Below are 13,129 nucleotides of genomic sequence, written 5' to 3'. Positions count from 1 at the left end.
AATGAAATAAATGTTCAGGGGCTGACTTGATGTATAACCAACCGTATTGTTGATTATAAAGGCTAAAAAGCTAAAAATTAATAATAATAATAATAATAATAATAATAATAATAAAATATAATAATTTATATTTCATTGTAGATGGATATACAACATTTTTTTTGTCGTGCGGGAGTAGGTCTGCAAATGAGCAACAGTCAGGTGAGAATAGAACAGACAGCCTCACACACACAATACCACTGTGTTCCCAAGATTCATTGCAGTCATTGAACCCTTATGTTGTTTTAATTTTCTGCCAATTTCCACGTACATTTCATAAGAAAAAGCAGTGGTATCATCAAAGGATAAACATGAATGTCCTAATACTGAATCAGGAAGTCTTTATTGTAAAAAAAATAAAAATAAAAAATAAAAAAATCTACATTCCCAATTCAAAATTTTCCAGTGACTGGTCACATCTAAAAAACTGTATTAGTTTTTTTTACAGTGTTATATATGGCTCAGTCAGTACTCCTACTCCCATATATGAAATACAGGGAATACAATGGAATAGTGGATTGCAATAAGGTTAGTAGTATACAACCCTACCCTAATAGTAAAATAATATTTTTTAATCATACCCTTATTGGAGGCTGAGCCCCCCTAAAATCAAAATCTTAGAATCGCCCCTGCATTGCACAGTGCTCATTCAACAAATGCACAGCTAAAAACATGCGTTTTGAGTCTAGATTTAAATGTGACTAGTGTTTTAGCACATCTGATCTCTTCTGGAAGCTGATTCCAACTGCGGGCAGCTTAGTAACTAAAGGCAGACTCCCCTTGTTTTGTGTGAACCCTTGGTATTTCTAACTGACTTGATCCTAATGATCTGAGTGCTCTGTTAGGTTTATATTCAGTGAACATATCTGCAATATATTTCGGTCCTAGGTCATTTAGTGACTTATATACGAGTAAAAGTACTTTAAAATCAATCCTAAATGTAACTGGAAGCCAGTGTAAGGACCTGAGGACTGGTGTGATATGCTCAGATTTTCTGGTTCTAGTCAGAATCCTGGCAGCAGCGTTCTGGATGAGCCTACAGCTGTCTAGTGGTCTTTTTGGGAAGGCCAGTGAGGAGCCCATTACAATAGTCCACCCTGCTGTTGATAAAGGCATGAACAAGTTTCTCCAAGTCTTGACTGGAAACAAAACATCTAATTCTTGCGATGTTTTTTAAATGATAGTATGCTGATTTAGTTACTGCTTTGACATGACTACTGAAACTAAGGTCTGTCTCCAGAATCATACCAAGATTCCTGACTTGATTTTTAGTTGTTTGACCCCTAGAGTCAAGGTATGCATTCACCTTGAACACTTCATCTTTGTTTCCAAATGCAATGACTTCAGTTTTTTCCTTGTTTAACTGAAGAAAGTTCTGGCACATCCAATTATTAATTTCATCAATGCATTGGCAGAGGGAGTCAATGGGGCTGTAGTCATTTGGAGATAAGGCTAGGGAAATCTGGGTATCATCAGCATAGCTGTGATAGGCAATTTGGTTCTTTCTCATTATTTGACTTAGTGGAAGCATATACAGGCTAAACAAGAGCGGTGCAAGAATTGACCCTTGTGGGACTCCGCATGTCATGGACGTCCACTTAGACTTATGCTCTCCTAGACTCACATAATAGCCTCTCCCTTCTAAGTATGATCTGAACCATTTGAGTACCATCCCAGAAAGCCCGACCCAGTTTTCCAGTCTCTCTAGTAGTATGTTATGATCGACAGTGTCAAACGCAGCACTGAGATCTAGCAATACCAGCACCGATATTTTGCCAGAGTCACATTTTAAGTGAATATCATTTATTATCTTAATGAGTGCTGTCTTTGTGCTGTGATGTGGTCGGAAACCAGATTGAAAATTGTCCAGGTATCCATTTGAGTTTAAGTATTTGTTCAGCTGATTAAAAACTACCTTTTCTAGAATTTTGCCTATAAAAGGAAGATTAGATATTGGTCTAAAATTGCTCAAAATTGTGTTATCAAGATTGGTCTTTTTCAGGAGGGGCTTTACAACTGCAGTTTTTAGGGAGTTTGGAAATGTCCCAGAGAGAAGTGAGGCATTCACCACTTCTAAGAGATCTGCTTTTAAGCAGTTAAGCACACTTTTGAAAAAAGATGTGGGGAGTGTGTCAAGTTGTGATTTTAGTTGCTGCACTATGTCTTCCAGAATTTTGCTATAAATTTTTTCAAAAATAGACATAGTATCTTTTTGATATTTTGGCCGAATCTGTCTGACCTCTGCATTACTTGAGGATGTGCTAATCGCCTTCCTGATATTTATGATCTTCTCAGAAAAGAAAGAAGCAAACTCATTGCATTTGCTGTCTGATAGCATATAAGTGGGAATCTGACTTGGGGGGTTTGTCAGTCTCTCAACAGTGGCAAAAAGAGTACGAGTGATATTTAAGTTACTGTTTATAATGTTTGAGAAGAAGTTCTGTCTAGCTGTGGCTAGTTTCACATTAAAAGCATGAAGGATGTCTTTATAGATGCTATAGTGAATTTCAAGTTTCGTCTTCCTCCACATCCGCTCAGCTTTTCTGCATTGTCTTTTCATAGTCTGAACTGCTGTTGATCTTCTCCAAACTGATTTCTGACTGTTTGTTTTCTTACTGACTATTATTGGTGCAATATCATCAATAACATTCTTAACTTTTGAGTTGAAGGAATCAAGGAGAATATCAACAGAGTCTGCAGAAATGCTTGGTGTTAAAGATATAGCCTCCATAAATAGTACACTTGTGTTCTCATTTATGCATCTCCTTCTGACAGAGACCGATCTAGATTCAGTGGTAGCAGAGATCAATATATCAAAGAAAATACAGAAGTGATCAGATAGTGCTACATCCTTAATAACAATGGATGAAATGTTTAGACCCCAACTGATGATTAGATCCAGAGTGTGTCCACCTTTGTGTCTGGGTCCATGCACATGCTGAATCAGGTCTTTGCATGTTGTAAACAGTTTTTGAACACTGGAAAATCATTCACATCTTTACACAATATTTAATGTAATTTATTAATAAGATTCGGGAGGAGCGCGTCAGATACTTAGCCTAATCAACACAGGTGGACCATAATCAAGTAATCAATCCGATAAATATCGCTGACTTACCTCTATCCATTGACAGTTTATCAGCAACCCTCCTCCACCCCATCTCCTCACTTCAAGTTCACTTTATAAATAGACGGGGGGTACTCTAGGTTCGGGCCATTCCCGAGCTCGGAGCCCTTCCCCGGACAGCACGCCAAATACGCATACCATACCTCAGCTAATTATATGTAAGCGTTAACTAGTGAAATATGCGCGATCACAAATGGCCAATAAATTATATTCAAAAGTGCATTGTAACATGGTGTCTCGTTCCTTGAATGAAAAAGTTTTGAAAGAAACGAATGAGCCAGTGATTCAATCGCCCATTTAGACGGACATTTTTCCTGCCTCCCAGTGTGCATACTATCCAGCCTATCTGCCCTAAATAGTATTGAAATTACTAATATGACATAGAATTTAGGATGGATTGTACACAATGCAAATTGGGATGCAGGCTTGTTTCGTTTATAATTGAATCAGCCATTTTAAATGAGTCGTTTAATTTGATAAATCAATAAATCATTTATCAAAACGGGCTTGCTTCCACCTACTGGTCGTTAGGCAAGGTTTTAGCACAAAAGCACATTTAGCAAAATATTGTTTAATTGTCAATATATTGACCAAAATTCCTCCATTTCAGGCCCAAGAAGGGAAAAAAGGAGCTTATAAATAATAGTTAAATTAATAAGGATACTTTTTCATTAAATAAAACTTAAAAGGGATATTATAAAGCTAATAACCACAACCCATTTATTATTATTTTCAAATATTCAACCACTATATATACAGAGAGAGAGCAGTAGTAAAGAAGTGGCTGTTGTTACTTCTAACTTGAAATTCAGTGTTTCAAAGTAGTTCAACAAAAGAAACTAAACACTGCACTTCGCAGGATTTTTTTTTTTGTATTAAACTTTTTTTAATGTTCAAATAGTCAGCCATTTTCATCTGAAGTATTTAATGTACAAATAGCATACCATGTTCATCCTAAAGAAAGTACATACACATACACACACCAAATACAAACATTTTCAATATCAGGAGGGTACCACAAATTTACACACACATTTCTCCAGGAGTCTTTTTAGCATTTAACATGCACACTTTTCTGTTTTATCTGGCCTTACAACAACACTTGGACACATGTTAACTAGAATACAACAAACATTAACTATCTTATCAAGCAGGGTAAATTCTTCATCTTTACTGGGAAGCAACAAACTAATTGGTATTGTGTTATGTATTAGTGTGTACTTACTGCGCAAGCTACCTATTATCCTTTCTATATGTATCCTAATGTGTGCTATAGCACGTGTGTCTACCTCATCCTTAATATCGAGTTGACATCTACGTTTATTGAATGGAGGAATTGTAACTTCCGCGCACATCATTCCCACACTGTCTTTAATATCAAAGCCTCTGTCCGCTAACACTACATCACCAGGCAACAGTTTGTTAAGAAGCCCACAATTTTCAGTTATGTGCTTGTCAGATGCTCGCCTCTCCCATCCCTTTGAAACAAATGAAATTAGGCCTTGGGGTGTAATTCCTATCAAATATTTAATTGTGTGTGTACCTTTGTAGTGGGAAAAGGATTGTGCACACACCATTGAATTTTGCCTCTCTGTATGTATTTCAAAACAGTCAACAATAATCGGTACACGCTTTCCAAAAGTTTCCAAAAATTTATGTGGCATTGTGGCTTGTAAACAGTGTCGCTCAGGCCAGTACAACAAGGGAGTAAGGCGTGCATACAGCACATCTATGGTGTCAGCAAAGGTAGCAGAAAGGGTGCTAGGTGACACATTAAAAATGTGTGAAAGATGCTGGATTGGAAGATCAAGCCTTAGACGAATGAGTGTCAGTAAAACCATTTGAAATTGTGACAGCTTCTTTGCAACTGGCAGGAAGGGCTTAACAGTAGTAAACATTGAAAACAAAACGGCAAAACATTGAAGTCCCGTATAATATTGTACTTTTTCTGTATTATCTTTGAAAAACTCTTCATCCATCTTCTGTTTGTTTAACTCAGACCTAAGCTCCCTATTTTCCTGCAAAAGGCGGGTTACTTCTGCACTGCTTTGCGCACAAAACTGGCATTCTGCTCTTAGTCTCTTATCTGCTGGTTTGTCTGTTTCTGTCGTTTCCCTGTATTCCTCTTCTTCCACAGCTGCCTCTGTTTGATCCCTATATCCCTCTTCTTCTGCTGCAACTCCTTGTACGTCGTCTCTCTGATCTTCGTTCATGATGTTTTGTTCATTGTGGCCTCCTCCCTCAGATTCCCTCAAATTATGTCTCTGCTGTGTTAGGGCATGCCGATCTGAAACTGTGGCTGTGTCTTCAGAGTGACCCAGGTGCAGGGCTGGAGCCCAGTCTGGATGAGACTCGTCCATCTCATATGCTGGTTTACCTTTGGGGAGACAAAATAATCCAAATTGAAAACAAAATATTGCAATCAACAGTGGGAATACTATGTACTCCAGTTCCAACTTAACTCAGTTGGCAAACATACAAGTGTTAATAGAATTTCTCGAGCTTCAGTCACCTTGATCAAAAAAAGCTCTCTAGTTCTGGATGAGTTAAGTTACACCTCAGAAATTCTGGGAGGCTCAGCTGATTGCTTTGTTTTGATCGCATTGGTTTAGCGCACTCTATTTGAACTAACGTTAGTCTAACTTAGCTTGATCACTGTGCCGCAATGTCGACAGAAAAGGAACCTAAGTATATCCCTCTCGGAAACAGAACAAAATGAGAACACATAATCATTTCCTTAGTGAATTTTTTACTCTTAACTTACCTGAATGAAAAAGATGTTTTACCATCAGCCTCCGTTGCGCTTCTTCTTCTTCTTCTTCTTCTTTTTTAAATTGGCGGTTGGCAAACAACTTTTAAGTGTGCATTACCGCCACCTTCTGAAATGGAGTGTGGATCCTAATAGCCTTCACTCACTACTCTTTAAATAAAGAAATACATAAATAAATAAAAATATAAATCCAAAAAAATAAAATTCATGAATATATGATATCTAATAAAAATATTAATTTTAATACCTTACCCTTCACATATTATTAACTCCAATATTTTAAGACAACTAAATTCATATCTTCCTAATGAGCCCTGTTTTATTCAAATAATCAAATATTGCACTATACCCCACATGCCCTGAATTCAGTTGTAAAATTTCATTCATTTCAAATCTATTTTTTTCTTTACTTAACCTTTCTTTCAGCCTCAACCTTTCCTCCTTATACCTATCACAAATTATAATTACATGTTCTATGGTTTCATTAATATTACAGACCTCACACATCCCACTTTCATGTTTCCCTATTATTTTAAGCGTACTATTTAAACCAGTATGTCCAAATCTCATTCTCGATATAATGTCCTCTTCTTTTTTATTCCTATTATTTTCTCTCATTCCTTCTACCTTCTTCTGGATATTGTAGTACATTCTCGCTTTTGTTTCCATATTCCACTTTTCCTGCCACTTCTTCCTCATTTCTTCTTTGATTATACTTTTAACCTCCGCCTTACTATAATTTATTATCATATCTATCTCTGTTTTTTTCTCCGTTGCGCTAGAGCCGTGACGTCATGCCTATCGTCTATTCTCGCGATAACCTGGAAGTCTATGTGAGACTACGAGAGGGATATCCGGTCTCTTTTCGGTGGCGGACTCCAGGCGAGAAAGTCCTCCATAATGAAGGTAGGAGGACTGGACAACGTCAAATTATAAGTTTATATTTCACATTGTGCTGGAAATACCGAAAGAGTTCAGTTTTACAGTCTCCATTCAAACCGATAAGCTTTTGGTAACCGGGTTAGGCCCAAACAGCATGAGGGATGGATGTTGATTTTGTTAGGTTAGCAGCACAGCGGTGGAAGTGAGGCAACATGGCGGCGCCCGCAACAGACATGCAGTGAACACATTAGTGAAAGAGAAAATTCATGCGAGCTGGGGGAAATAAGTCGCCATTGTCCTAGCTTGAGTTACTACTTTGGGAAACGTTCTAGCAGATCTGTGTTGAGTGTCAAACTGTCATCCGCTGCTGTAGCATTAGCGCCTGTTAGCTAGCAGATACGTGTCAAATGAAGAGGCCAGTTTTTTATATCAAACTGCAGCATGCAGCTTAATTATCTATCTCTTTTACTATTCCACCTAGCTCAATATCTCGTTCCCCGCCACTGGCTGCCAAAAGCTGATAGAAGTCGATGATGAGCGCAAACTGAGGATCTTCTATGAGAAGCGCATGGCCACAGAAGTGGCTGCAGACTCTCTGGGCGATGAGTGGAAGGTAAGTAATAGCTGCCTTAATCGTGTGTATATATCCAACACTTTAATGTTTCATGTAAAGCAGAAAGGCTTAACACTTGATTAAGTCTTGATTGTTTAGATTCCATTTTGACCAGTGCTTCAGGTTAAGACCGATTATATTAGAAAACAAGGCTAATCTAAACGATGGCTCTCACACTTTCAAGTCATTCCAAATGCATCAAATTAACATGCCAGATGAGAACTGTGCATTCCAAAATCGGCTCAAATATCAAACATGCTTGCTATGCTCTTAACTGGATGAAATCATAGACTTGAAACTAAAACAATCTGTTAATACGCTATGCAGTTTGTCAAAATCTGAAGACATGCTTGAAATTCTAAACTAGCAATGATTCAATGACACAAGTTTGTTGTGTAGTGCATTCCATCAATAAGATTGATTCAAAACATGAAACCTCTTAAAGTCGTCCAGTGTATTGAAATCACTTTATTTTTGTGGCACTTTAGCAAGTCCTTTTTGGCTGATCAGTAGCTTAAAAGGAGGGACAGTGGTGCCAAAAGCAACAGTGGAGCTGCTATCCGGATAACAACCTGTTCATATTATTAGTGGCTGGTTGTATTGCATCGCTCTGTCAAATGTTCTTCAGTGCATTGTTCAGGCTATTGGTCAAAGTTTAAGTTTTATATCATGCTCTTTTTTTTTTTTTTTTTTTTTTTTTTTATAAAATCTGTTGACTCCAAATCTGACTGACTGTTCAAAATCTGCAAACTGCCCCCACACTCCAACTCTGGCAGAAGTCGTGTAGTGTCCAGCCTTAAAATCATCTCAAAATATCAAACGTTTTTGATGTCCTCTGACTAAATGGAATGATAATCTGAAGCTCTGTGCTCCCTGTGTGATTTTCTGTGAAATTGGTGAACTCCGAATGCCCAGAATCTGCAACTTGTTCTGACTTTTGGCAACTAGCTTCATCTTCTCCAGAGTGCAATTTGGGACAAAAGTCTTGTAGTGTATTCCAGATTTAAGTGGACTTGACAATGGCAGTGTTTACAGTGCTGCACTTGTAACTTGAAAATCTTAAAACTGACCTGAACATTGGCATAACTGTGTTTGTTGTAGGGATATGTTGTCCGCATCAGTGGAGGCAATGACAAACAAGGCTTCCCCATGAAGCAGGGTGTGCTGACCCAAGGACGTGTGCGTCTCCTCCTCAGCAAGGGTCACTCCTGTTACCGCCCTCGCCGTACTGGTGAGCGTAAACGCAAGTCTGTCCGCGGCTGCATCGTTGATGCCAACCTCAGCGTTCTCAACTTGGTCATTATCAGAAAGGGTGAGTATACTCTGAGCTACTTGAAGTTCTATAGTGTAAAAATGAAAGTACTTTACCGGCCCTCATTTACAAGTCTCTATGACTGACTGACTTCAACAGAACACAATAGAAGATGTTTAGCAAGATGGTGTTTACCAAACAGTTTCGATCCCATTGACACTTAATGTATGGTGAAAAAATATAATGGAAGTCAGTGGGATCCAAACCTGGGATGAGTAATGGCAGAATTGTCATTTTAAATGTTTTTGACTCCACTAAAGTAATACAATTTTTAAAAAGTACATACAAATACCATAATATGTTTGCAGATATTTAAGAAACAAGCTTAAATTAACATGCTTGTTTATCTGAAAAACAATACTACAGTCAGTTATTCTCCTTTGAATATGAGTGTTCCTGACTGGAAAGTGGGTCTTTTATTTTGGTTTGTGAACCCAAATCGTCATTAGTATTGTCAATCTGGCAACCTATGTGTGGGTAAATTCTGATAAGGGGTGACCGGGTTTAAAAACAAATGCTCGAATATTTTAAGTTTCTACTGCAATAACCTAGTTCAACCACTTTGTATCAATCCTACGTACAGCGCGTTTAAGAACTGTTTCATTAAAAGTGCAAATGGTGGACTTATGATTCATAGATGGCACACCAGCAGACCCTTTCTGGTTGAATGGTACCTCAAAGGGGGGACAGTGTGGTGCCTACAGCAACAGTGGAGCTGCTAACGGATAACGACCTGATCATGTTCTTAGTGGCTGGTTGTACTGCATTGCTCTGCCAAAATTATTGCTTTGCATATTGTTTGTGAATAGGAGCAGAGACTACATAGAAATCATGAAACCGGTAGAGATGTAACCGTATGAAAATCTCTTAATTCGAATTATAGTGACCAAAATGGTTACGGTTATCAGTATTCTCACTTTTTTATATTTAAAATCAACCAACTGATAAAATTGTTTTTGTTTTTATAAACGCTTAATAGATTACTAATAAATTTTAACAACGGTTTATCTAATAACATCTGAGATGTTCAAAAAACTGTGAAAAGGTCTCATAAAATGGTAGAGCTTACATTTCAGCCTTTAAAGGGTTATGTCAATAAAACGGTTTAATAATAATGAATTAATCCAATTAAAGACATAGAAGCTCGTTTTTCGTCAACCGGTTGGCAGGGCATGCAAATAGTGCCCCTTTTTTTTTTTTTTTTTTTTTTTTTTTTTTTTTTTAACCAGACAAAAACCGTCTGAATTTGAATGTTACGCTCTGTAAATCCACTCTCTGACACTAGGTGGCAGTTTTGGAACAGCAGTTAATGCTGTTTCCCATAACCTCCATGGACAAAGCAGCATTGTGATTTAATAAACACTTAATTACATGGAGCGAACATGAAAACAAAATGCCATTAAATCTTTTCTGAAGACAGAAACTTTAGTTACATTTATATAATTAACTCATTCATCTATAATTCCCTTAGCACTCTTTTAAAACCTAGCTTTCTGCCATGTTTTCAAACGAAGTGTAATTACTCTGTGCACAAGTGAGACAAAGCTTTATGCTAGATGATTCTGTCCCTAGAAACTGGTTTCTTTACAGTCTACACCACAAGTGGCCTGTTCCACATCATCTGTTTGATAAATTTTCCCCCTTTCCTTCAGGTGAGAAGGACATTCCTGGGCTGACTGATAGCACTGTCCCCCGCCGCCTGGGACCCAAAAGAGCTAGCAGGATCCGTAAGCTCTTCAACCTGTCCAAAGAGGATGATGTCAGGCAGTATGTGGTCAGGAGACCTCTCACTAAAGAAGGTAATATTTCATCATGAGACTGAACCGTTTTTTTTTGTATATTTAGTCAATAGATTTATTATGGTTGTTTAAAGAGATATATATTTCGTTGTTAAAAAAAAAGAAAGGTATGCATTATTTTTGAGGCACAACTACAAGCCCTATTTGGTTAATCAGCTGCTTAAAGCAGGGGATAATGTAGTGCCAACAGCAACAGCGGCACTGCTAACCAGATAACCCCATTCATGTTATTAGTGGCTGGTCGTACTGAATTAGTCTGTCAGACTTTCTGCAGTGCATTAACAGAACTAGGATATAGTCTTTATGCAAGTGTCCTTTTGGGTTTACATTCATTAAAAGTTGTCCAAATTTATTGGAGTTAACTTTTGGTGATCCTGCTTTCTAATTCTAAATAATAAAAGCTGAAGGGAAACTTTCTAGAGTGATGTTTCGTTTGGAAATACAGGCTTTTTAGGTTTGTTGTACATAAATGCAACAATTGCTTATTTTTTGCCATTTGTACTGTCACAAGTGGCTTCTCAGCTTGTGTTCTATTTTAAGTGTATCCAGAGACTGAACATGCTCTTTCTGACAGGTAAGAAGCCCAGAACTAAGGCCCCTAAGATTCAGCGCCTGGTTACACCTCGCGTGTTGCAGCACAAGCGCAGACGTATTGCTCTCAAGAAGCAGCGCACACTGAAGAACAAGGAGGAGGCCGCAGAATACACCAAACTGCTGGCCAAGAGGATGAAGGTACGAGGCTGTTTAGTGATGATTCCAAATGAGGGTGTCTTCCTACAATTTAACCTGGCTATATGAATGAATAGTTTGTTGACTACTGAAAAAGAAATGCATCAATTGATTCCTCATTAGAGAAATAGTGTTGTGTAAATGAGAAGTGTGTTGTAAAAGCTGAATATCAATGTTCTTTTTTTTTTTCTTTGCTTTTTTTATAGGAGGCCAAAGAGAAACGTCAAGAAAAGGTTGCCAAGAGACGTCGTCTCTCCTCTCTGAGAGCCTCCACATCCAAGTCCGAGTCAAGCCAGAAGTGAGACATGTGCCTCACAAATAAAATATGATTTTGTTGAACGTTCTTAATTGTGTATTGTTTTTCCATTACTCCGTAAAGTGGTACGTTTGTAACAAGTTGAATTTTGTTAGTCTGTTTATTTTGGCCATTCTATATTTTATTTTGCAACACTAACTTTGAGGTAAGACACTGAGGTTTGGCAATCAAGATGACTTTGGTCAGCTATCTACACTTTTTAACCAGCAAGTTTAAATGAGTCCTAATTCTCAATGGGGTTTATGTGAGGATTATGATAAAGTTAGTCTAGCCTACTGATCAAAATGTAAAAAAATGCCAAACTATTAAAACTCAAACACTAAGAAACTTTCTGAATGCTCATGCATGTAGAACATTTTTCAATAATTCTGACGTATCAATACTGTAAAATGTTTATGCTTTACTGTTTTCAAGTGGGGGGCAGTGCATTCATACTAACAAATGTGGGCGCTAGAGATATGGAAGGCCATTTAACAAGTAATGCTGTATACTAACGTCCGCTGTGATTTTGCCAAGTAAGACCTGTTCCTGGATCAACATCATTGTCCAAAATTATAGACAATTTCCTAAAATCAGTGGGAAATAAGATTAACAAGGGTGTGTGTGTGTGTGTGTGTGTATATATATATATATATATAAGACACGCATGTATATGTGTACACACAGGTTGTGTTGTGTCTGGGGAAACAACTGATTCAGAGTTTCTAAAAGCTCTGTTGATACTGTTAATTGTCTTTGCTCACCTATACAGTATTGTTCAAAATAATAGCAGTACAATGTGACTAACCAGAATAATCAAGGTTTTTCGTATATTTTTTTATTGCTACGTGGCAAACAAGTTACCAGTAGGTTCAGTAGATTCTCAGAAAACAAATGAGACCCAGCATTCATGATATGCACGCTCTTAAGGCTGTGCAATTGGGCAATTAGTTGAATTAGTTGAAAGGGGTGTGTTCAAAAAAATAGCAGTGTGGCATTCAATCACTGAGGTCATCAATTTTGTGAAGAAACAGGTGTGAATCAGGTGGCCCCTATTTAAGGATGAAGCCAACACTTGTTGAACATGCATTTGAAAGCTGAGGAAAATGGGTCGTTCAAGACATTGTTCAGAAGAACAGCGTACTTTGATTAAAAAGTTGATTAGAGAGGGGAAAACCTATAAAGAGGTGCAAAAAATGATAGGCTGTTCAGCTAAAATGATCTCCAATGCCTTAAAATGGAGAGCAAAACCAGAGAGACGTGGAAGAAAACGGAAGACAACCATCAAAATGGATAGAAGAATAACCAGAATGGCAAAGGCTCAGCCAGTGATCACCTCCAGGATGATCAAAGACAGTCTGGAGTTACCTGTAAGTACTGTGACAGTTAGAAGACGTCTGTGTGAAGCTAATCTATTTTCAAGAATCCCCCGCAAAGTCCCTCTGTTAAAAAAAAGGCATGTGCAGAAGAGGTTACAATTTGCCAAAGAACACATCAACTGGCCTAAAGAGAAATGGAGGAACATTTTGTGGACTGATGAGAGTAAAATTGTTCTTTTTGGGT

General features: G+C 37.8%; 2 protein-coding genes across 2 annotated transcripts; one reads left to right on the top strand and one right to left on the bottom strand.

Annotated features, from left to right (window-relative positions):
- Nucleotides 1-4,074: 4,074 nt before the first annotated feature.
- LOC127948482 (uncharacterized) lies at nucleotides 4,075-6,085 on the bottom strand. Its single transcript, XM_052544937.1, has 2 exons — nucleotides 5,931-6,085; nucleotides 4,075-5,543 (listed from the first exon to the last, which is right to left on the bottom strand). Exons 1-2 carry the CDS (start codon nucleotides 5,953-5,955, stop codon nucleotides 4,225-4,227), a joined length of 1,344 nt encoding a protein of 447 aa, XP_052400897.1. The 5' UTR covers nucleotides 5,956-6,085; the 3' UTR covers nucleotides 4,075-4,224.
- A 635-nt stretch (nucleotides 6,086-6,720) lies between these two features.
- On the top strand, nucleotides 6,721-11,614 carry LOC127949150 (40S ribosomal protein S6). The gene is made up of 6 exons (XM_052546113.1): nucleotides 6,721-6,842; nucleotides 7,300-7,431; nucleotides 8,533-8,743; nucleotides 10,396-10,542; nucleotides 11,117-11,274; nucleotides 11,478-11,614. Exons 1-6 carry the CDS (start codon nucleotides 6,837-6,839, stop codon nucleotides 11,571-11,573), a joined length of 750 nt encoding a protein of 249 aa, XP_052402073.1. The 5' UTR covers nucleotides 6,721-6,836; the 3' UTR covers nucleotides 11,574-11,614.
- The last annotated feature ends 1,515 nt before the right edge of the window (nucleotides 11,615-13,129 follow it).

Source organism: Carassius gibelio, chromosome B1, assembly GCF_023724105.1.
Source record: "Carassius gibelio isolate Cgi1373 ecotype wild population from Czech Republic chromosome B1, carGib1.2-hapl.c, whole genome shotgun sequence".
Classification (NCBI taxonomy): Eukaryota; Metazoa; Chordata; class Actinopteri; order Cypriniformes; family Cyprinidae; genus Carassius; species Carassius gibelio.
This window is presented reverse-complemented; position numbering and strand designations above follow the sequence as displayed.

Coding starts and splice junctions, on each gene's coding strand:
- LOC127948482 (XM_052544937.1), bottom strand. CDS start 5,955: ATGGTAAAACATCTTTTTCATTCAG. Junction 5,544..5,930: donor AAAACATCTTTTTCATTCAG/GTAAGTTAAGAG, acceptor GTCTCCCCAAAG/GTAAACCAGCATATGAGATG.
- LOC127949150 (XM_052546113.1), top strand. Junction 8,744..10,395: donor CTTGGTCATTATCAGAAAGG/GTGAGTATACTC, acceptor CCTTTCCTTCAG/GTGAGAAGGACATTCCTGGG. Junction 11,275..11,477: donor TGCTGGCCAAGAGGATGAAG/GTACGAGGCTGT, acceptor CTTTTTTTATAG/GAGGCCAAAGAGAAACGTCA.